We start from the raw sequence: 24,751 nt of genomic DNA on the forward strand, positions 1-24,751 counted from the left end.
ATCATTTCTAATTTTTAAAATTATTCACAAAAATATCATCAAAATTAAAAAGATAATTGTTTAAAAAATATATACAAAAAATAACACCAAATTAACATTTAATTTCTCAATTTTTAATCATATTTGTAAAAATCACATTAAAATTCAATTTTTAAAGCACTTTCTTAAATTATAAAGACAGTGTTAGAAAGAAAACGGTCTACAACTTTTACAGAGATCTAAAATTTTTTGGAATTGACTAGATATTATCGAAAATTCATTAAAAGATTTTTACGGATAATTATACTTTTTATCCAACTCACAATAAAAGAAGTACCATTTATCTAGATCGATGAATGAAAAAAAAAATTTAGAATTTTAAAGGAGAAATTAACAACAGTACTAGTTTTAGTATTATCAGATCTCTAAAGACCGTTGAAGAGTTTAGGATGTGTACTGATGCAAACCAAAAATAATGTAGCCTATGCGTTAAGACATTTAAGGTCACATGAGTAGTACTACCCGACTCACGACTTAGAATTGGTAACAGTAATGTTTGTCTTTAAGATTTGGAGATATCATCTATGTGAAGTGCAGTTTGAAATTTTCTCTGATCATAAGAATTTAAAATACTCAATTAGACTTTTGATGTTCTTTAAAAGGGAATTTATAGTATACAGATGTGAGGATACAGATATTCCTCCTGGGGCTATTTGGTGCTGACAGGTGTCTACGGGGAGCCACTTGTGATTGATTGCTGAACGGTGTAACATGAAGCCATCATGTAGCCGAGTAGCTGATGCATGGGAAGGGAATTGGCTCCGTTTGGACAGAGGTTGCTGCGGGAGGATGTGGATGATTGGGCCGTGGTTGGATGGGCTCCATGTGTGGCCTTGGATATGGGTGGGCCGTGGCCCGTGGGGCATCATGTTTGAAAGGATGGCATGCGTTACAAGCATACTGGAACATAAATCAATTATGTGTTGTTTGACGGTTGACAAAAATAAGACGTTCTATGACCCAAATAAAATCGAACAAAATTAAAGAAGTGAAAGAAGAAATGCGCCCGGACTAAATTTTTGCTGAACATTGAAGATTTAGTGTGTGTTTGCGTTAGACAAACTGGAGTTTGAATGGAAGTGATTTTGTAGAATTGATTTTGAGTATAATTAAATTTGTGTCAACATGATTTATGTTTGGCAATTTTTATTAAAATGAATTTTGATAAAATAAATATTAGTTGGATAATATTAGTTAAAATCACTTCTAAATAAATAATTAATTAATTACAAAAAATATAATATTAAAATATAATATTATTTTTTTAAGTATATTTAATTTTTTTTATATTTTTTTAGTATTTTTTATATAGTATTTTTTTATAGCACTCTATTTTAGTATATTATAATTATTTATTATTATAATAAAAATTAATATTTATTTATGAAATTAAAAAAATATAAAAACTGACAATTTTGTTAAGTATTTTTCTATAGTAAAATTTAATATTTATTTATTAAATAAAAAATAATATATAAAATAACGTATTCATTTTAAATACTTTTAATAATCTTATTTTTATTATTATTTTAGGTTATAATTTTTTACAAGTTATATTTTTATTATTATTATTATTTATAATTAATATTTTATTTAATTTATTATTTTTAATAGGAACACAGATTATAAAAAATTAAAATAACAAACAGTACAAAAAAAAATTAGAATAATTATTTTAATATTCTCAGTATTTATTTAGAAAAGATTATGGAAAAACCAATAATAACTAGCAACTAACTTAAACGTACGGTGAGTAAACGAGCTTTTGGGATGTAAAATTATGTTGGCATATAGAGAAGAAAGTGGGTGGGACTTTGGTTAGGAAACTAGTGCTGCAGACTGTTTTCATTTTTCCCACACTAACTCATAATTTTTTTTTCTTTCGAAGTTGACCCAAAATATTTTTTTTCCAAAGTCCACAGCCACAATGAACCACCCATCAATGCAGTCCTCAATGCAGTCCTGATTCCATATCTCTCGTTATTGAATAGTATCAGTTAGGCTCATCCCTTGTAAGTCTTCTAAGCCAACATCAAATTCCGCACCATCGAAGTCTTTTCCATTATAAACCCAATGTCACATGTGTCCTCTCTCAATAAACAAATTCTATGTACGCCTTTTCCAACTTGCATCTGTACACTAGACCGCTCCTTGTGAATTTTGTGATTAGGGCAGCAAATGGGCTGAAATTAGTTAAAACGTGTTCGGACATTATAAAGTGAATGTTGTTTATTGATTTTATTGTTAATTGATTTGGATATTGGGCCGGAGGCCGTAATAGGGTGAGAAAACCCTCCTATGAGGTAAGTGAAGGTAATCGGCGTGAATTATTGTAATGGTGATGGACTTGGAGATTGAGCTAGGCAAGATTTCAAGGGTTGGAACCACCGACATTCAAGGTACGGGTTTGAGTTTCGAGTAGGCATTATGTAAAGTTATGTGAATGCCTAGGTTAGTTAACCCTAGGATAAGTGTGGATTGAAATTGGTTGTTGTTGGGGATAGTGAATGGCTATATGTATGATGCAATTTTGCTTATGTCTTTTTTTCACGGGCTCCTAGTATATCATATTCCTTCCATTATATATGTATGTATTTTGTTTTTAGAAATCGTGATACCTCACTACCATTGATTTACTACTTAGACATAAAGTTCTGTGTAGTTAGGTGTTACATTTTTACTATTATTATTATTTATGGTTAATTTTTGTTTAATTTACTTTAACTAATAGAATCAATATATTATATTATAAAAAGCTAATAATAAATATAAGAGAAAATTCCACTTCCCTCCCATCTGAGATGCTAAAATGACACTTTCCTCTCCTCTATTTTATAAATGTACATTTTTCTCCCTTTCAACCTTTAAAAAATCTCCTCTTTAATCAATTTTAAATTTTTTGTGTTAACTAGTATTAACTTTATCTATTTTTAAGAAAAAATAATTAATTTTTTGAAAAAATATACCCATTAACAAATATTTTATTTTTTACCATTAAATTTTGCTTACCAAAATACCCTTTAATAAATTATTTTTTTATTGATTAAATTGTATTTTTACCAAAATATTTTTTAAAAAATTAATAATTAAATTATTTTTTTCTAAGATACCTAACCTTCAATCATTTTTTAATTATTAAATTATGATTTTATCAAAATTTTTGTTAACAATTATTTTTATATCTTACTATTAATTTTTTATATCAATATTTATTATTTTAACATTAAATAAAAAAATTTTACCACTGTTAATATGTATAACAATTAATATATATTGATATTAAAAAATAATCTTACTAAAATTTTTTATTTAATATTAAAATAATATATATATATCGAAAAGTTAATAGTAAAATATAAAAAAGTTGTTAATGAAAATTTTGATAAAATAACGAATATTAAATACCTAAGTATGGCACTACTAGATTAACATTTTTGGGCTCCCCCATTTTTCAGGACCATGCTGGATAGTGAAAATAATACATCTCTCCCCACTCACTAATACATAATATTTTGGGAGGTTGGGGGCTGTCCAAAACTCTACTTTCTCCAAGGCCCACACCCGATAAAAACCCACACGCCCAACCATCCCTAAATCAACAGCTCAAGCTATCTTTATAAAAATGGCTAGGCTCACTCCATTTAAGCCTACACCGAATATTTACTCTCGCAGCTCCCTCCGTTATGCAACCCAACAGTACACGTGTCTCATCTCTAGGAAAAAAAAATAATATCTTTACATCTTTCCCAACTTTGATCTTTACAGTAGAGCAACCCTCTTTAAAATCACTATCACAAACTGGTCCTATGGTCTTTTTAGTGTAGTTTGAATCTGAATCTTTATTTTTTGTTATTTTATATGCTACTTATTAATTATGTAATAAAATTGTAAAATAATTTTTTTTATAATTATTTTAATTTTATACTCATTTATATTTAAATTAATTATATTTTTTATCATTCATAATTATTAATATAAATGTTATTAAACTTATATAAATAAAAATATCAAATATTTTTATTAATTAAAATATAATTATTTTTTTATGATTATATGATATTTATTAATATTATTTTTCAATAAATACATATAGTATATAATAATATAATAAATATAAATATTTATTATGAAAAAATACTAAAATTTTATATATTTATTTAATAATAATTAAATTATAATTTATGAATTATAATATAATTTATTAAAATTTGATTATTTTTAAAATATTAATGAAAATATATATTTTAAATTTTAATTTTTGAATATTTTTTATTTTTTATTTATATAGGACTAGTTGAATCAATAATTCATTGCTTAAACTAATAAATTAATAAATCAGTAGTACGATAGATTCCGACTATAAATGTAACTACACCTTGATTTGGACCCAAAAAAACAACTGTACCTTGATTTGATTTAACATAAAAAGAGAACATCAAACCAACTTGAAATAGGCTATTAGTTAGTTCATTGGCCTGTTTAAATAAGTGTCAAAAATTTGACTTTTATCTTATACATACAGTAATCCATTAGCTCCTTAAATAAATTTTAGATCTCTGACCTATGAAGCACGGATTCGCTCATGGTGCCGGCGTATCCGTGTCGGACGCGAATCCGACGCCGACACGCGGTGGATACGTCAAACGAGCGTATCGACGGCGTGTCTTTTTGCGGTGCAGAATGTTAGTAAAGCGGTCATGAATCCGAACGAGTCCGACCCGATTTAGATGTTCATGAGACGAATCTTTCTGTTGGGCTACAAATCTGCAATTAATTTTGTGATTTTATGTCCAATTAACCGATTTTCTCTTTTTAATTTTAAAATATTTTAAAATCAAAACAAATTAAAATTAAAATTTAAAAATAAAATAATTAATAAATCAAAACCTAAATCTACTTATTGTTTGTTTTTGGTGGCTTACTTACTCACTAGCTTAGCCGTTCTTAGTTCTCTGCATTATGTTGAAAAATAAGAAGAAGAAGAATAGAAGATACAGAAGATGATGGATTTGAAACTGTGATGTTTGCGGATGATGGACTTAGAGGAGAAGAAATTGATACATTTTCTGTTAGCAAAATCGCAATAGTAGATTAAAATTTTTTATTTTTTTAATAATTACATAATTTTAAGACTTTTTATACAACTATATTTACTCTTATATTTACAATATAATATTTTATTAATTTAATATATTATTTAAATTTTAATTCACAACGTATCATAAACGTATCTAATTTTTTATAAAATGAACATGTCGGCGTATCCGTGTCGTGTCGTGTACGCATCGCGTGTCGTATTGGTGCTTTCTGGTCTCTGACGAATTAGTACTTAACCTCGGAATAAGAGATACGTGGTAAAAAAAAAAAATAAAAAACAGCACATCATAGTTTATACTCACCTCTCGCAAAATAAGAAAGAAGACGCTCAACATTGAAGAATAGGCACAGAAGCAGAGGGTAGTAGAGTAGTAGCTGAATTCAAAGCCTCGCTATGGCCCCTCCCAAAGTTCTAATGGTCCCTAACAAAATCACGGATCACACCCTCTTCAATTCAATTCGTCCCCTTCCCTATCAATGCATGTAGGTTTATTTGTGAGTTTCTTACTTTTGCAACGTTTTTGTGCCTCTGGTTTCAGGTTGCAGAGAAGCCTAGCATCGCTGTCTCTATTGCCTCTGTTCTCTCGCGCGGCAAGGTACTTAAGAGTTCAATTTCAAATCTTCTTTCTTTGAGAACATGTACTTGCTCTGTTTAATCTTTGGGAAGAGGTTGACTGATTCATTATTTGGGGGGTGTTTAGAATTTTGCCTATGCTAAGTGAACACTAAAACCAGCTACCAAAGTCAGCATCAGTATAAAATACATGTTGGAATACATATATACATTGAAAATAAATTAAACTACACATGTATTTATATACAAATACATTGGTGGCAGATTTTGGTAAATATTTTTGTTAGAATTTAGGTTTTAATATTTTGGTATCAGTAGCTTTGCAAGTCCTATTATGAGAAAATGAAAAGAAACTTAAGGAAACAGCCAATAATGGATAAGAATAAAATATACAAAAAAGAAGAAGAAGAAGAAGCAATGGGGCTTGTTTGTTTGTTTTGGTTTCTTTTCTTTTTCGTTTTTATTAGAATATTTGTCATTTTAAAATGTTTGCTGCAGTTATTTTTTTGACATTCTAAATCATTTGTTTTTTCAAACACATTTGTGTAAACAGATGTTTACAAGGAGGGTCAGCACTGAAGTACATGAATTTGATGGGGTGTTTTTTGGATCTCCTGCGCAGTTTAAAGTGACATCAGTCATTGGACATGTTTTCAGGTCCCTTACCTTTCAATTTTGGAAACAAAAGATCACTTATTAAGATTTTTCTTTCTTTCAATGTTGTTATGGTATAATTACAGTCCTTTGAACTTGGGGCTACCATAGATTACATGTATTGAATACTGCAGAAACTTAGAATGAACTTTATATTATGGATGCTGTTATCTGGTTAAGGAAAGAAAAACACTGCACACCAGTGATCACTAATTATGTTAAATGGACCTGTTTGACATGAGCCTTTATATCTGATTTATGGTATTATTTAATATTCTAATATAATTGTCAATAAAAGTGTAGGAAGCAGAAAATGTCCAGTTTTTTACTCACTTGTGAAAATCGACTTAACAGTTTATGGTGTTCACCAAGCAATTTGGTCTTTGGCATGCTGCTCATGTCTATCATGTGCGTTTTTAATATTCACTGTTGTTTTTCTATTGTTTGCTCAATCTAGTGTAGATTTTCCTCCCAAATATCAAGATTGGGCAGCCACAGATCCATTAGATCTTTTTGAAGCTCAGATTGTAAAGAATGAATCAAACCCAAAGGTATTTTTTCAGAGCTGGGATCCAATTTGACAATAATTTGTCTGCTTACAATTAGAGCAGAGTGCAGAAGAAAACTTGCTTCAGTTACTTGTCTCTGTACATTTACTGTTGAAAAATTTTATTGTTTTATCTTTTCTGAAAAATTATGAATAATTTGTTTGGCGGAAATTTTCCCGAACTTTGAGCTACAAAACATGTGTGCGGTTGGAGGCAGGCTACTATTCTTTTCAATGCATACAGATATAGGATCTGCAGCTCTGAACAGCTGCACTATCCCAAAGAATTATGTATATCTAGAAGTTATGGGGTGGATGGCTGCCCCACACCTCAGAGTGAACTGCCCCTGTGCATATGGCATATGCCCAAATAAGAGTTGAGTGGTTATAAAGCATGCATATTGGGTTTCTAAAGAAAAGGCTGAAGTACATAAACTTTGTGCAATTGTTGCTTTTTTCGGCAAAGCCTTAGTAGCTTTGAAAGAGCAAGGATGCCAAGAATTTCTCTACCTGTACATGTCATTTCATGTGAATATACTAGCTTTCAATATGAACTTTGCACATGATTTTCACAATTGTGTGTTGATAATGAGCCTCTACTTTGTGTTTAATTTATTTATAGCATTGTGAAAAAGGAGAATTGGTTTAATTAAGTGGTGATATAAACTTTGGTATCATTCCAAATTATCACTTGATCTAAACTCTTAGGGAATTTAGTTTTATTTTATTTTATTTTATTTTTATTTTATTTATGGATTCTTTCGATTGGCAAGGGTATTATAAAATTGTTTACTTATTTGTTTATTTTATAAACTTGTATTGGTTCTGTATTTAAGTACTTTATATTCCAGTGATTAGGACTTGTTACCAATTTAATTTGTCTTTCTTGGTTTGTAAATGCTTGATTACATTGAAACGACTTGAAATAATTCATCTGCTTTTCTTCCATCCAATTTCATTTAAAAGGTGTTAATTGCAATGATGATAACCACTTAGGATTGAGTTTACTGCCTTTGCAGATATTTTAGTATTTTAGTAACATTTTACTATGTTTTAATGGTTTCCTTCCATTATTAACACGAGGTATTTCATTCAGGCTCACATTTGTAGACACTTAAATCAAGAAGCTCGTGGGTGCCGTTATTTGGTATTGTGGTTAGATTGTGATCGTGAAGGAGAAAACATATGTTTCGAGGGTAATAATAGTTTTGTTTGTTTGTTTGTTTGTTTTTGCCCTCTTAACATGTGTCACCATTGTTATTACACTTTTTCTTCGTTTCTTGAAATATCAATGCATATAACATGCCTCTTCTATGCTGTTAGAATGGAAAACTATTATATTGGAGATGTGGGTTTTGATTTGGTTTTCTAAAAAGAAATCCTATCCCTTATTCCCAATCACGAAATCCACACCTAGTAATAATACTTCAAACTATGAACCTTCAGCCTTGTAATTGAAATATTCACTCTATTGCAGTTATACAATCAACTGGTTTCAACATAAAAGACACTTATCGTGCACGGTTTTCAGCTGTTACTGAGAAAGATGTTATGAAAGCTCTAGACAACCTTTCTACGCCCAATAGAGATGAGGCATTGGCTGTTGATGCTAGGCAAGAGATAGATTTAAAGGTTGGGGTTGCTTTTACTCGATATCAGACGAGTTATTTCCAGGGAAAATATGGGAACCTAGATTCCAGGGTCATCTCGTGCGTTCCTACTCTCTTTTGCATTTTGCTGCTGTTGGTCATATATTTGTTATGCCATATTTTTTATTTTCTGCTTTCATAAGCTGAATAGAGATTTGAAATTACTAGTCTTTTTGTTTTAAAGAGAAATTATGTTAAAATTGTTAAAGTTATGTTAAAATTGTTGAAGAACTGCTTAGTTTTAGGCTTGTGAATGACCTAGAGCAATCTCAGGCAGTCAAGCACTACTGAACCACACCAAAATGTTAATATTGTCATTGTTGTGCTTAGCTTCATTGTTCCTGCTATTTCAGAACGAATAAGTATAAATATTAGGCTAAATTAAGGTATTAGTCCTTGTAATTTTAACAACACTAGAGTTTGAAATTTATAGTTAGATTCTTATCATTATTATTATAGGGTTTTGCTAAGGGCACTGCTTAAGGCTTCCAAAGTAGAAGGTTTGTATTTAAAGAGTAAAGTTTTTAAGTTGTCAAGACTTTTAATGCATTGAAAGCTCTACTACTTTGCACTACTGGAAACTATTTAGCAAATGCTTATTATTATTAATAAATTAATCCTTAGTCATATACAATAAACAATCATTGTCAATTGCACTGTTCATCATATATGTTCGTATAATTTCTTTTAGTTTTTTTTTTTTTTTTTTTGAAGGTCTCTTTATTTGGGGGAAAAGTTAGCAATTAAGTACTTCTTTTTCTCCTCAAAATGAAAAGAATGATGACCTAATTATGATTTTTAAGCTACACAAACCTATTTGAAAAGTCAGTTATAGGTGAGGTCTTGGTTGGATGGAACTCCCCCATTACGAATACTGTCTAACCTACAGGCTGATGCTGTATGAACCATGTATATAAGGGGCTAGTTTTTCTATTTGTTTGATAAACTTCAACTCCTCCAAAAAATTAAAAATAAAAAAATCAAAGGTTATTTGGACCTGGCAGGTGGCTGTTCGTAAAATGATTGCCAGTTTTTTCAGGATTAGATTGCTACATGTCATGACTCCATTTTCTTATGGCTTTATCTTTTCGGACATATTAGTAATATGACCTGGTGTTCTAGCTTGATTCTCCATCTGTTTGAAACTCAAGTTGCAGGTAATCCTTTGTAATAATTATGTATGTATCATGGCTTGATATGAATTCCCAGGAGGTGATGCAACCCACAGATGTTTTACTTCCCTGATCTTCAGGCATATCAGCTTTATTCATTAATAGCAGGAAATCATATGTGCTTTCATTTTAGTTAAGCATTGACGATCATGGATTGTGACATTCTGTTGGTTGCTGCATATTTCAGTTATGGACCATGTCAAACGCCTACCTTAGGCTTTTGTGTGCAGAGGTATCTGCAAATAAATACTTTCAAGCCAGAAAAGTTTTGGAGTTTGCACCCGTACATAATTTTCCAAGGATATGAAATTCAGTTAGAATGGCAACGTGGCAGATTATTTGACAAAACTGTAAGAATTTCTATTCTCTTATATCATTCTTACTTTGTCTCTCCCTGACAAACAATGGACATCGTTTTGATATTTCATATCATTGCAGGTTGCTATGATGTTTCAGAAATTGGTTGCAGAAGATGGATTTTTAGAAGTTACTGAAATATCAGAAAAGCAGGAAACTAAAGGTCGTCCTGTTGGTCTAAATACTGTGAATCTTCTGAAGGTTAGTAGACATGTGGCAAAAACTATTGAGAAGCAGTAGCAACATTTAAACTGTGTGTTCAACTTTAATGTGCAAAATTTCATTGCCATAACTATGGAATTTGCTTCAAAGCTAACTTTTTGGTGCACATATAATGGTTCAAAAGCGGTACAGTTAACAGTGTGACTTTTCTGTTTTTTGGAACAACTAAATACTTTGTGTTTCATTGTGCTAATGTGTGGATTTAGATCTCATAACCTAAACTTTTTTTAATGATTATGTGCTAAAATAACATACTTCATGCTGGTCTTTTAAATGGATGACTATATACAACATGGATGGATGAGAGTAACTTGCCTTGCTTATGAGGATGCGTGATTTTATTTCTTGATTTCTGCCTGGATAGTTGATCAAGGGAAAGTATTAGATAAGTCAAACATGAACTGGTTGTATTAACCAGAGAATACTTAAAAAAAAGAACTTAGGGAAGGAGAAAAATGGGAGAACTGTGACCTCTTCTCTATTTTGATTAGAGCGCAGAGAAAATTGTGTAGGGCCCACCAAGAGAAAGTTCTATGGGCTAAACTAGAAGAGGATGGGGCCGAGAGTTAATAGCTTTAAGTTACCAGTTTAATCCTATAGCCCTTTTTTTTTTTAAAATCGTAGATGGTAGTTATATAAAAAGTCACAGATACAATCGCAATTTCTTTTCTCTAGTTTGTTCTGTAACAAACAGTAGGACGAAGGATTTATTTTTCATTTCCTCCATATTTTCTTTTCTCGACATTTTCTCTTTACATCCAAATGTAGCACAAGATCACAATAATCAACCATTGGAATTGTTAATTGAATCATCTGCTCATGATGCTGGATCCATTATTGGCCATTAGCCCTTCGCAAAGCAATTGGTATGAGTAAGGTTGCCTGTGGTTTTTAAGGAAGCATATGATGATGTTTTTCTTTCTATTGTTGTTACTAAGGAGACAATTTTAATCTCCTTCTTTTGGTACTTTTGTTTTTTCCCCTGTTTTTATTATTTTTTGTTACTGATATTTTCCAACTCAAGATATAGTTCTTTTTGTTCTTTAGTATGTGACATTTCAAATTTGATAAAGGAGTTTTTCTTTATTTACCAAGAGTCTGGAAATTTACTTGTGCAATATTTAATTTCTTTTTAATACACTTTTTCTTTCCAGGTTGCTTCAAGTGCTCTTGGATTTGGTCCTCACATGGCTATGCAAATAGCTGAGCGATTGTATACTCAAGGATACATCAGGTTTTCCCATAATTTGTTTGTCTTTTATATTAACAATGGAATATCTACATAATTTGTAGTTTGTAATAACTTTTTATTGGTTTGTGTATATTAATCAAGCTATCCTCGCACAGAAAGCACAGCATACCCTCCTTCATTTGATTTTCGTGGTACACTCTCTGCACAGGCAAATAGTCCTACATGGGGTAGTTATGTACAAGGGCTACTCGCCAATGGTTATCACAAACCTCGATCTGGAACAGATGTCGGTGATCATCCTCCCATTACTCCAATGAAATCAGTAACAGAAGATACCCTGGGAAGTGATGCTTGGAAGCTATACCAATACATCTGCCAACACTTCATAGGGACAGTCTCTCCAGACTGCAAGTATTTAAGGTAAAAACTATATTTTTTCAACTTTTCTCAGCGTGTCCTTTTATGGTTTAGTCCATTCCGGTGATTCGATGAATGTCCATTGCCTTTTGTGTAGATTGAATGTTATCCGATAAACCATGTAGTATGTACTTTATGCTTCTTGCGGTCTTGCCTAGTCATTCATTTATCATGCATTATTAATTTATCATCATCCTTTCAGGAGAAAGGTTGAGTTTTCAATTGGTGGAGAGTCCTTTCATTGTACAGGACATCAAGTCATTGCCAAAGGATTTACTGCAATAATGCCTTGGCTGGCCATAAATGATAAAAATATTCCTTCATTTACAAAAGGGCAGAAGATAGAAGTGTCAAAACTTGAACTATATGAGGTAATTGTCTAACCTCCTGTGTTGGATTCTGCATACAGCTTTTAGATTTTATTCCTTATTTCTCCTTGTTAGTCTCTTTGCACTGAATAGTTAAGGCCCTAAATTCTACAGGGGACTACCTCACCTCCAGATTATCTTACTGAAAGTGAGTTGATCTCCCTGATGGAGAAGCATGGAATAGGAACGGATGCGTCTATTCCTGTACATATTAACAACATATGTGAGAGGAACTATGTGCAGGTAGTGGATATAGATGTGGTATCTGTATCATTTTCTACATTTCCTGAATCTGTCCCACCATATTGCAGGTACAAGCAAGTAGGAGGCTTGTCCCAACTACACTAGGTATAACTTTAGTGAGGGGTTATCAATCAATTGATCCAGACCTCTGCCTTCCTGATATTCGTAGCTTCATTGAGCAACAAATAACTCTTATTGCTAAGGGTCAGGCAGATCATCATTGTGTAGTGCAGCATGTTATACAACAATTCAAGCAGAAGTTCAGTTACTTCGTCAAGAAGGTTGACTAACCATTATTTAGACTTCTTTCTAGTCAAAATGTGGTTCAATGTGATTATTTTCCTTGGTAATGGATTCTCATATGTTAATTTTATCATGGTTTCATTCTTATCTATTTTAAGAACTGGTACCAGATGCTGAAAAAGTAGTAGAACATAGAAAAATACCTCGGGATTTGATCTATAGCAGTGGGGTGCAAACCTCCTGCTCTGTGTATATTGATAACTTGGGTAAATGAATGAGTTCCGAAGTTGTGTGTTCAAGGGACTCAACATTTGTCTAGTTGGATTTATTTATTTGATCACGAGATGTTCTTCAGCTTCCTTCTATATTCTTTCATCTTTGGATATAGCCCATCTTGATTTACTTAAGTTCACAGTTAATAGATACATGTGACATTGGCCTAATGTTTGAGTTTCTTTTTATCTGGATCAGATTGAAGATATGGATGCATTATTTGAAGCACAATTTTCTGCCCTTACTGATTCAGGACGCGCTATGAGTAAATGTGGTAAATGCTTGCGGTATATGAAGTACATTTCTGCTCAGCCAACACGTTTGTATTGTGGTACATGTGAGGAGGTTTATTATCTTCCACCGATGGGCACAATCAAGGTAGTCTCCAAGAACCTATTAAATAATATCAACTTAAGCCTGATCCAACTTCATAATCTGCTTGGTTCCTTATCATATATTGTACTGCAAAGCAATAACCAGGAATAAATAGTTGGTGGTGTCTATGGTTGGTGCCTATGGTTAGGGTAGCTACACACGTATTGTTAAAATTAAAATCATACTTCTTTTACATTTTGATCAAACTTATTCTTTTACTTTTTAAATTAAAAGCGTTGTTAAATAGTAAAAAAGCATTAATTTAATTTTAGCAATAGTTTTTAAGACACCATAGCCACCATAGCATAAGCATCATAGCATGCACCTGGAATAGTTAGCCTGATCTGTTTAACTATAATCCTGTGTCAAACACTTCAAATTTGATTTACCAATATTATTATGAATGGTGGTTTCTATCAAAAGAAATATTATAATGAAATTCATAACTACAATTATCTTTGTTTGTCTTCTTTTATCTCGTCATTGTTCTATTCTGTATTTCTCTCCTTACAGTTTATCCTATTCATCTTTATTGTCTTTCCTGCTTCTATGGTCTATTGTACTTTGTCAAAGTGTAAGGGCTAGCTTTCTTCCAAGTACTTGTGCCTTTGGCCTTAAAAGAATATCATGTGCAATATGAGTTTCAGCACTCCAGATCTCTTGCATTCAGGTTGCTTTTAGAAGGCACTTGGAGATTGCCATTTCAAAATCAGAATCTTTTGCGCCTTTCATAGGTAGATCTCATCTCTAGGCTGATCTAATTGAACAACCTTCCCTGCCACTAATCCAAGGGTGCCTATTAGTATTGGTACTCCTCTTAAGATTGCTGCTGGCCAACAACATTAGCATGTATCAGTGCGACAGTGCCCTCACTGGTGTGTAATCATATTCTCTATTGTTTGGGCTATACTCTTAGATGGATACAGAACAAGAAGGAAGTGGTACGGGTTTTGGTAATTTTCTGTATTAGAATACTGCTGTCAGGTTGATTAAGACTATCTGATTATCAATATCAATTTGGAAGGTTTAAATCAATCAGAATCATTGTATTTAATCATTTGGTATTCAATGTTTTCATTTATCTAAGAATTTCTTTGCTTCCTTATTGCGTTGTATTATATTCCTTATATATGCTGCATTTGTTTTTAACTGTTTCTGCAGCTGTACAAGGAACTGTCTTGTCCACTAGATAATTTTGAGCTTCTGGTCTGCTCCATGCCGGGTCCTGAGGGTAAAGCATTCCCACTATGCCCATACTGCTATAGTAATCCTCCGTTCGAAGGGATCGAATCACTTATTAATACAGTGAAAAATGGTCCTTCTGGCAAGATTGGCAAGGGAGCTGGCATGCCATGCACCTTATGCCCTCATCCAACTTGCCCGAATTCTCTGGTTTCCCAGGGTGTATGTGCTTGTCCAGAGTGCAGTGGAACGCTTGTTTTGGACCCGTTAAGCGCTCCCAAGTGGCGACTTTGTTGCAACAAGTGCAACTGCCTTGTTTTTCTTGCACAAGGGGCTCACAGAATCTCAACTACTAAAGAACGATGCCCTGAGTGTGACTCTTCAGTCGTAGAAGTCGACTTCAACAAGAAGACAACTCCACTGGAAGACGGATCCACCTTACACCGTGGTTGCATTCTTTGTGATGAGTTGCTTCATTCCCTTGTAGAGATGAAACATGGGAGAGGCTTCAGACGTATGGGTTCACGGGGTGGAAGAGGACGAGGGGGAGGAAGAAGAGGCGGTTATAGGGGTAGAGGACGCGGAAAAATGGTGGATCCAAAAATGAGTTTTCGAGATTTCTAAGAGTGCTGCTCTTCATGTCCATGGCTATATAACTTATGTAGGTTTTAATTGCAAATCCAATTGTCTCATACAGCTCAAGTTTTTTTTTTAATGGAAAAATTAACTTGTCGTGTAAGGTTCTGTGAGTTGTTCATTTGCCATGAATTCCTTTTGAAGTGTCGCTCAATTTAACAATTAGAATAAGTAGCAGAAATGAAGGTTTCATTTTCACTTTATATTAACATATTGAGATCATATGTAGTGGATGATTTACACCATTTAGGATATGGCATGTGTTTTGGTGTAAGGATTTTTTTCTATTATAAATTAAAAATATTTTATTTCCAAAAACAAAATAAAAGTACAATTTTTACTTGGACCTTTTTTTTGGGTCTGTGAAGTCGTTTGCCTAATGTCTCGATGAACGGCATGACGCCACTCTCAGTTTGTCTACTTACTGGTTCGAAGCCTGTGCATCTGCACGGAATTGAATAAATCTCTAAAATGGTCTTTTATATTGGACCCGTGCATCAATATTGTCCCTCAGTTTTTAAATGCTCTAAATGCACTCTCCAATTTGAACTCCGTGCAAAATTCTGGTCCTTCTACTTAATTCCGGCATGACTCAGCAGCCAGAGCGCTGAGCTGGCAGTTCCACCACCTCTACGTAGGCTTCATCACCCTCCACCATCACCATCGTTCCTCCTCTTCTCCCAACAGAGCCATTACCCTTCTCTTTTCTTCCAATCCTCCTTTCCCTTTCTCCCTTCCTCAAGCATTGTAGCCCTTTCCTTCTCTCAGTTCACCAGCCTTCACATCACTACCTTCTCTTTTGGGACAACATGTGTTATTTTCAACAGATAAATTAAAAAAAAAAAATCTTTAATATTTACATCCGATAAAGTTAAGTTAAAATGCACATTTATACAGAGAAATTATATGTGTAATTTTGATATTTTTTTTGCACAATATCAATTGATAATAATATGAACAATACAATTAATCCTTAATAATAATTTTAAAAGTAAAAAAAAAAATACTAACATAAACTTGGTTGTTTAAGATAATTCTATTTTTTATTTTTACCATATAATTATTACAATATCAGAAATATAGACATTGCAAAAATTTTATTTTTGTTAGACTTGTGAAAATAGAATAATCATATACAAAATTTTCAATTAAATTAGTTAATCAACTCAAACCTAATGATGATAATCAAAATCTTAATAATACAAATAATAAAAGAGAACAATTTTCACAATACTAATAGAAACATCCTAAATTTTAATCTTTCCCAAACATAATGAATGCTTTTAGGTTTAATAATAATTTGATTTTATTAACGTAGAGACATGAAACTCCTAAAATACCACATAAGCCATTAATCCATTATCCATCCACAACGGCAAAGCCAAAACGCTCCATCCCAGCACTCCCCTCCACCTCGAGCCTCTTCTTCCTCTCACCATCATCGAGCTCCTCCTTCGCCGCCGTCGCAACTTCGAACTTCGAGCTTCGAAGCCACCGTCACAACTTCCTTCCGTTCCATCGTGCAGCCACCGTTTGAGCTTCGAAACCATCGTCGCTGGCTCTGTTCAACCGTTGAGCAGCCGTTGTTCCATCGCGCCGGCCCTGTTCAACCGCGCTCCAGCCCTTCTCTGCTTCAGTTCAGCCACGCCCAACCCTCCTCTGATCCATTCCCGCCACGCTCCACCCTCTGCTCCAGTTCCGCCTCGCACCACCGTCCTCGGCTCCAGTTCCGCAGCGGTCCGGGCCACCTGTTTTCCAGTTCTGCTGTGTCCAGCCTTACAGTGCTCCCTCGCCTCTATGCTCTAGAAGGTACTTTTTTTAGGATTTTTAATTTCTAATTTGTGACTTATTGGTTTTTTATTTTTCTCCTTCAATTATTGTTGTCTGTGGTTTAGGATTGATATTCTGTAGTTCTATTGTCTTTAATTTTTGTTTTGAATTTTAGATTTTACAGTGATTGACTGATTTTGTTTGATTCTGTTATGGTTCTGCATCTGTCTTCCATTGTTAATTTTTTTTTTTGTGTTGTGTACCTATTGCTGTCCTTGAGAGTTGAGAACTTGAGATTATTGGATTGTTGTATTTGGATATTTGGATACTGTGAATGCATTTAAGCATTTCCAGATGAGTTAGAAGAGAAGCTGGTGAATAAGGTTTTAAATTGTGGAATCATTTGTTGTTGAAAGATAATAATAAGGAATAAATTTGGTTTTTGCGGTTTAATCTTTCTCAGCTGCTCATCGTCTTGCTCCATTGTCTGGTGCTTTGTTTCCTTGCTCGTATTAAGATCTTCACCACCTATACAGCTTGTGCACGGGAGCTTACTGGTGTTACCTTGATCTTCCTCCAATGGTTATGGACTTCTGGTGAATGTATCTTTGCTGTAAAGAAGAAATACTGTCGAGCTTTAACAATGTCATTTTTAGTTAGTTAATTATGCTTAGATTGTGACTGTTTTGATGATTTCTTGATTTGTTGTAAATAATAGTATCAATTAAGAAGCATTTGCTGATAATAATGCATTTGTGGATAATAATTTGGTTGCTAAATCCTCTTGTTTTGAATAATGCTGCAAATCCTAATTCTCCTAATTCCAACAATAGTCACAAGCTTCGTGTTATTTTGAATAATTTGTCATTTCATATTTAGATTTTTTTTGTTAATTTTTTAATTTGTACTTTTATAAGATTATAAGACTTTGGTTGATGATATTTCATATAATGCTTCAAATTTAGGATATTTTTGCCTATTTTAAGGTTTATATTAGATTATAATTATGTTTTAGAATGTTTATTTATAATTTATTTTATTATTTTATATTATGTTTTAGAATGTTTATTTATAATTTATTTATTATTTTATTATAAAACAGTTTTTTTCGGTTGAACTAATAAACCAGTGACTAGAGCGGTTTGATGACTGGTTTGGTTTTCAGAACCTTGGTCCATTCACAATCTCACCTCACCTTACAGAACATGATGCTATCTAGATATCTTACTATCTATCTTGCTGCAAAATTATCCAAACCAAAGACGAAAACTTTTTTATAATTGGTCATCGACATGCCTGAATCTGCTTAGACATTGTAAAGCATCTGTGTCTGTGTTCCTGCTTCTGCTCCTTCCATTCCATTCATCCCTGCATAACAGGTTAAACCTCTTCTTCTGCTTTCGTATGCACTTCAATTAAATTTACTCAATCCATTTGCTTCTTTTCTTCATTGTTTAGATAATTGTGTAGCTTTTATGGTCATCTTAATACTCTGCTCTTCAACCATGTGTTCTAGCAGTATGTCATATTGCTGTGCCTTCGCTGACACCAATGTCTATCTTCTGAGCAATAATGGGTTCTTGGGTGGAAGCAGTTCTGTGAAAGTGAAGATTTTGACTAATGGCTCTTCGCTAAATCAGAAGAAACTTGGAAGAAGACAAGTGGGTCTTCATGCCTTTGGCACAAAAAGTGCACACGAGGTGGTTGTGGAAAATCGCAAGAGAAAAACGGGAGTGTCCTCTGAAGAAGTTATTGGAGTTCTGAAGTCTATTTCGGATCCAAATTCTGCTCTTTCCTACTTCAAGATGGTTGCTCAGTTGCCGAATATTTTGCATACCACTGAAGCATGCAATTACATGCTTGAGTTGTTGAGGGCTCACATGAGGATTCAGGATATGGTCTTTGTCTTTGATGTAATGCAAAAGCAAGTTATTAATCGAAATTTGAATACGTATCTCACTATATTTAAGGCTCTTTCAGTTAAAGGTGGGATTCGGCAGGCGCCATTTGCACTTGGAAAGATGAGGGAAGCTGGTTTCATCCTGAATGCTTATTCATATAATGGGCTGATCCATTTACTACTCCAACCTGGGTTTTGTAGAGAGGCTTTGGAGATTTATAGAAGAATGATCTCGGAAGGGCTTCAGCCTAGTATGAAGACATACTCAGCACTGATGGTAGCACTGGGGAAGAAAAGGGATACCAGAACCATTATGGATTTGTTGGAAGAGATGAAAACTTTGGGATTGAGGCCAAATATGTACACATATACCATATGCATTAGAGCACTTGGTAGGGTAGGGAAAATTGATGATGCCTGTGTGATTTTAAGGGAAATGGATGATGAAGGATGCGGGCCTGATGTTGTCACATATACAGTTCTGATTGATGCTCTTTGTAATGCGGGGAAGCTTGATAAGGCCGAGGAATTATATACAAAGATGAGAGAGAGCCATCACAAACCTGATCGGATAACATATACTACTTTGATCGACAAGTTTAGTAACTGTGGCAACTTGGATATGGTGAAAAGATTCTGGAGGGAGATGGAAGCTGATGGTTATGAACCTGACGTGGTTTCCTACACAACATTCATTGATGCTTTATGCAAATCTGGGAGCATTGATCAGGCCTTTGCTATGTTAGAAACGATGAAGATGAAAGGAACTTTTCCAAATCTTCATACTTACAACACTTTGATCTCTGGACTTTTGAAGAGGAAAAGATTAAATGAGGCATTAGAACTTTTCGATAATATGGAATCTTTGGGCGTTGAACCTACTGCTTATTCATATGTTCTGTTCATCGACTATTATGGAAAGTCCGGTGATCCAGGAAAAGCTCTTGAGACCTTTGAAACGATGAAAAAGAGAGGAATTGCGCCTAGTATAGTAGCATGTAATGTATCTTTATATAGTCTTGCAGAAATGGGTAGGATCAGAGAAGCAAATGATATATTCAACGATCTTTACAACTGCGGACTTTCACCAGATTCAGTAACCTATAATATGATGATGAAGTGCTATAGCAAAGCAGGGCAAATAGACAAAGCCATAGAGCTTTTGGATGAGATGATAAGCAATGGGTGTGAACCAGATATAATTATGGTTAATTCGTTAATTTATATGCTTTACAAGGCTGATCGAGTTGATGAGGCATGGGAAATGTTTGGGAGACTGAAGGATTTGAAGCTGGCTCCGACGGTAGTGACATACAATACTCTACTTGCTGGCTTGGGGAAAGAAGGAAAAGTCGAAAAGGTTCTTGAACTGTTTGGGAGTATGACAGAGTCTGGATGTCCTCCAAACACAATAACTTTCAACACACTCCTTGATTGTCTTTGCAAGAACGACGCAGTTGATTTGGCATTGAAAATGCTATGCAGAATGACGATGATGAACTGTAGTCATGATGTTCTGACTTATAACGCCATCATCTATGGGTTGATCAAAGAAGACAGAGTTAGTTATGCATTCTGGTTTTTCCATCAGATGAAGAAATCTCTCTACCCTGATCTTGTAACTTTGTGCACCCTCCTTCCTGGTGTTGTACGGTATGGAATGATAGAGGATGCTATCAAGATTGTCATGGAATTTGTTTATCAGGCAGGTTTAGAGAAAGGCAAACAATCCTTGGAAGAACTAATGGAATCCATTTTAGTTGAAGCGAAAATTGAAGATGCCATTCTATTTGCCGAAAGATTGGTAAGTGCTTCTGGTTTCCAGGATGACTGTGTAATATTACCTCTAATTAAAGCCTTGTGTAAGCGGAACAAGATCCTTGATGCTCAAAAATTATTTGATAAGTTCACCAAAACTTTGGGAGTTCGCCCAACCATTGAATCATATAATTGCTTGATGGATGGGGTTCTTGGATCTTATATGACCGAAAAAGCTTGGGATCTTTTTGTGGAGATGAAGGATGCAGGTTGTCCTCCAAATATTTTCACGTATAACTTGCTGCTCGATGCTCATGGTAAATCTGGGAGGATTGATGAACTCCTTGAACTTTTCAATGAGCTGCAGAGTAGGGGATGCCAGCCTAATGCCATAACCCATAACATTATCATCTCTGCGCTTGTGAAATCTAATAGCATCAATAAGGCATTAGATTTGTATTATGAGCTCATAAGTGGTGATTTCTCTCCCACTCCCTGCACTTATGGACCTCTTATAGATGGACTTTTAAAGAGCGGGAGATTTGAGGAAGCAATGAAGATCTTTGAGGAGATGTTAGACTATCAATGCAAGCCAAACAGTGCTATCTTCAATATTCTCATCAATGGATTTGGGAAAGCTGGAAAAATTGATGTTGCTTGTGATATGTTCAAGAGGATGGTTAAAGAGGGAATAAGGCCAGACCTGAAGTCTTACACAATTCTTGTAGAGTGCCTATGCTTGGCCGGAAGAGTCGACGACGCCGTGTACTACTTTGAGGAACTAAAGTCAACTGGCCTTGATCCTGATAGAGTTTCGTACAATCTTATGATCAATGGGCTCGGAAGATCACGCAGGTTGGACAATGCTCTTTCTCTTTTCGACGAAATGAAGTGTAGGGGAATTTCTCCTGATCTTTACACTTACAATGCATTGATTCTCCATCTTGGGATCATTGGAGAGGTGGACCTAGCCGGAAAGATGTACGAGGAACTGCAAGCAAGGGGTCTGGAACCTAATGTCTTCACTTATAATGCTCTCATTCGAGGGCATAGTTTGTCGGGAAACAAAGACAGAGCTTTCAATGTCTACAAGAAGATGATGGTACAGGGGTGCAGCCCCAACAGACAAACCTTTGCTCAACTTCCTAATAAATGCTGATTTCACTCGCTTACAGTATCATTCTGGTGCAAGCCTTTAATCTCAACGATAGAGGTCTTCAAGGTAATTATCAATATTTTTTACCAAGAAAATTTTTTACTACCTATGATAATGAGAATATTAGATATCTTGGTAACTTTATATCATTTTGGTTTCTTCAGGGATACTCTGCTCCTTTGCCTCATTGCTCAGTGTATATATTAATGTGCAAATTATTCACTTCATATGCTGGCAACTGCTGCTGATTAATGGTAGAAGTATTTAACTTGTGCAGACACAGTACTTGCTATGATTTTTAAGGACCAATTCTTTCTATAAGAACTATGAGTATATTTCTGCCAGTTTGATAATTTGTTTTATGGTTATAATACAAACTAATTGTTTATGATTACTTATTATCTTTCTATGTGATTGCAGGGATATGTGTAGATGGAAAAGGCATGAAGTTTGACTTTTGTGCAAAACTAAATCTGAGCAATTTAAAGATTTGTATATTTGAAATTGTAATCATATGTAAAGTGTAAAAGCAATGCTAGATCAGAAATTGTAAAGGCAGATGCTAATATGCAATCATTTGAATATAAAAGGGTATTCTTTTGGCTGAAAAATATACACAACTAAATATGACTAAGTTTCCTATAATAAGTAGTCATTAAGAAGAACATTGAAAATATCATTAATAGAAATATTATTAAGAGAGGGAAAAGGAAAACATAAAAATGATATACAATTCAAATATTACAAATTTTCTTCTGATATATGTAATTATATTTAACATGTCAGGCAAGTGATGACATGTCATCTTAAGCGATTTTTAAGGATTTTTTTTATTTATTTTCTTAGGTTTTTAATTAAATTTTTTATGACTTCTAATAGAATTTAATAAATAATCAAATATTTGGATTTAAAAAGTAGCAAGAACTTTTGTACTGAATACTGCAGTAACTTAGAAAGAACTTTTGTATTATGGATGCTGTTATCTGGTTAAGGAAAGAAAAACACTGCACACCAGTGATCACTAATTATGTTAAATGGACCTGTTTGACATGAACCTTTATCTCTGATTTATGGTATTATTTAATATTTTAATATAATTGTCAATAAAAGTGTAGGAAGCAGAAAATGTCCAATTTTTTACTCACTTGTGAAATAGGTCTAAGTAAAAAATGTACTTTTATTTTGTTTTTGGAAATAAAATATTTTTTTAATTTATAATAGAAAAAAAATCCTCACACCAAAACACATGCCATATCCTAAATGGTGTAAATCATCCACTACATATGATCTCAATATGTTAATATAAAGTGAAAATGAAACCTTCATTTCTGCTACATATTCTAATTGTTAAATTGAGCGACACTTCAAAAAGAATTCATGGCAAATGAACAACTCACAGAACCTTACACGATAAGTTAATTTTTCCATTTAAAAAAAAAAAAAAACTTGAGTTGTATGAGCAATTGGCTTTGCAATTAAAACCTACATAAATTATATAGCAAGTATTTAGTATTTATCCACTTTGGTTCTCAAAGAATTTTGAATCAGACACTTTAGTTTCCAACTAAAATTAATTACTCGATTGATGCGTAACAATTAACTTCGTCAGTCACTTGTTAACTCTAACGGAGGACAAAATAGTCCCTGACAACTCTAACAAGGGACAAAATGGTCCTTGACCTCCTCTATTCGGAAATGACATCGTTCTCCCCCAATTTCCATCCTATCTTGCATAACATTAATAGTTTAATAATGTAACTTCAAGCTACATAATACACACTCTGCAACTTTAATGTTCACAAAAAGAAAAATACTTAATTTATTCTCAACCAATTCATACTCAAGAAACTAATGACTATGTCTCTCAAATACTTGTCGTCTTCAATGGATCCCATGAATCTAGACAGCAAGTCTGATTTGTTAAGACCCGCCGTCATCGTCGCCATCTCCCTCCTCCTTTGTCCTATCATCTCCATGACCACATTGTCCACCACTCTGATTGCTTCCTTCAGCTTCTTCTCTGAACCAATGTTCAGTAATCGCTTCAGTTTCCATATGAGCGGCAACGGCGACATTGCTCGTTGTACTGATAGCTTAGATGCGAGGTCGAAACTGTCTGTTAACTTAGACTCTGAGAAAGAAGGAATGAAGCACTCAGGGTCCATTTCAAATGAGAATTTGCATATGATGTCGAAGGAGAATCTTCTCATGATGTCCTAATGTCCAACAATCTATATTGCTTGTCGGAGAGTGGAGAAAGGCGTGCTCTTGGAATAGCCGTGGAACTTGGTCTTGAAGATGTGGTGAACGTTGCAGGGGTTGGAGGTGATGCTGTTATCGAGGACGTGGAGGTGGATGCTCAGTCACAGAGATTTAGGAAGTCTATAGTCCATGACATATTGAGGTAGGTGCGACACGTGGTTTGATTTTGGAGCTGAATAAGGGGAAGAAAAAGATGGAAAAGATGACTGTGAAGGTAAAGGAGAGTATGAATGTTAGGATTATGCGAGATACGATGAAAATTGGAAAAGAATAGTGTCGTTTTTGAACAAAGAGGTCAGGAATCATTTTGTTCCCTATTAGAATTGCCAAAGACAATTTTGTGTTTCGTTAGAGTTGACAAAGCTAAAAAGTTAAGTGACTGACGGAATTAATTGTTAGAAACCAATCAAATAATTAATTTTAATTGGAGACTAAAGTGTCCGATCCAAAATTTTTTGAAGACTAAAATGAATAAATACTCCAATACAAATCGAGAAGAAAATAATAGTGCTAGTGAAAAAGAATTTTTAGTCAACTATGAATCGTTAGGAGAAAATAACGAAGAAAATGAGACAACCAATATAAAAGTTCATATTACAATACACCCAATGACAAACCTACATTCTTTTGGTGTGCTAATTTTTATGGGTGCACCGAATACTGAG

The 24,751-nt window shown here is 33.8% G+C and overlaps 2 protein-coding genes across 11 annotated transcripts; both read left to right on the forward strand.

Moving 5' to 3' along the window:
* The first annotated feature begins 5,403 nt into the window (after positions 1-5,403).
* LOC112740921 (DNA topoisomerase 3-beta) lies at positions 5,404-15,343 on the forward strand. Of its 2 annotated transcripts, none has more exons than XM_025789635.3 (15): positions 5,404-5,554; positions 5,676-5,732; positions 6,264-6,367; positions 6,822-6,915; positions 8,008-8,107; positions 8,389-8,620; positions 9,920-10,082; positions 10,171-10,290; positions 11,466-11,545; positions 11,645-11,923; positions 12,123-12,291; positions 12,403-12,531; positions 12,600-12,812; positions 13,246-13,425; positions 14,584-15,343. In XM_025789635.3, the coding sequence occupies exons 1-15, from the start codon at positions 5,531-5,533 to the stop codon at positions 15,226-15,228; spliced, it is 2,589 nt and encodes an 862-aa protein (XP_025645420.1). In that variant the 5' UTR covers positions 5,404-5,530; the 3' UTR covers positions 15,229-15,343. The 2 variants fall into 2 exon arrangements, with proteins under 2 accessions (XP_025645420.1, XP_025645421.1); XM_025789636.3 differs by having other exon boundaries at positions 5,451-5,554; positions 6,827-6,915.
* Positions 15,344-16,506: 1,163 nt separating this feature from the next.
* Positions 16,507-22,435, forward strand: LOC112740923 (uncharacterized). 9 transcript variants are annotated; one of them, XM_025789639.3, is made up of 5 exons: positions 16,507-17,049; positions 18,176-18,389; positions 18,530-21,890; positions 21,989-22,078; positions 22,245-22,435. In XM_025789639.3, the coding sequence occupies exon 3, from the start codon at positions 18,531-18,533 to the stop codon at positions 21,825-21,827; it is 3,297 nt and encodes a 1,098-aa protein (XP_025645424.1). In that variant the 5' UTR covers positions 16,507-17,049; positions 18,176-18,389; position 18,530; the 3' UTR covers positions 21,828-21,890; positions 21,989-22,078; positions 22,245-22,435. The 9 variants fall into 9 exon arrangements, with proteins under 9 accessions (XP_025645424.1, XP_025645428.1, XP_072069659.1 ...); XM_025789643.3 differs by having other exon boundaries at positions 18,213-18,389; XM_072213558.1 differs by having other exon boundaries at positions 16,552-17,049; positions 17,474-18,389.
* The last annotated feature ends 2,316 nt before the right edge of the window (positions 22,436-24,751 follow it).

The sequence above is a fragment of the Arachis hypogaea genome, chromosome 14 (genome assembly GCF_003086295.3).
Source record: "Arachis hypogaea cultivar Tifrunner chromosome 14, arahy.Tifrunner.gnm2.J5K5, whole genome shotgun sequence".
NCBI classification, from domain to species: Eukaryota; Viridiplantae; Streptophyta; class Magnoliopsida; order Fabales; family Fabaceae; genus Arachis; species Arachis hypogaea.

What these genes read in the sequence shown, in the direction of transcription:
- LOC112740923 (XM_025789639.3), top strand. Translation starts at nt 18,531, where the DNA reads ATGTCATATTGCTGTGCCTTCGCTGACACCAATGTCTATCTTCTGAGC.
- LOC112740921 (XM_025789635.3), top strand. Translation starts at nt 5,531, where the DNA reads ATGGCCCCTCCCAAAGTTCTAATG. An exon ending in TATACTCAAGGATACATCAG is followed by an intron (nt 11,546 to 11,644) that starts GTTTTCCCATAA and finishes ATATTAATCAAG; the next exon opens with CTATCCTCGCACAGAAAGCA. An exon ending in CCAGACTGCAAGTATTTAAG is followed by an intron (nt 11,924 to 12,122) that starts GTAAAAACTATA and finishes TCATCCTTTCAG; the next exon opens with GAGAAAGGTTGAGTTTTCAA.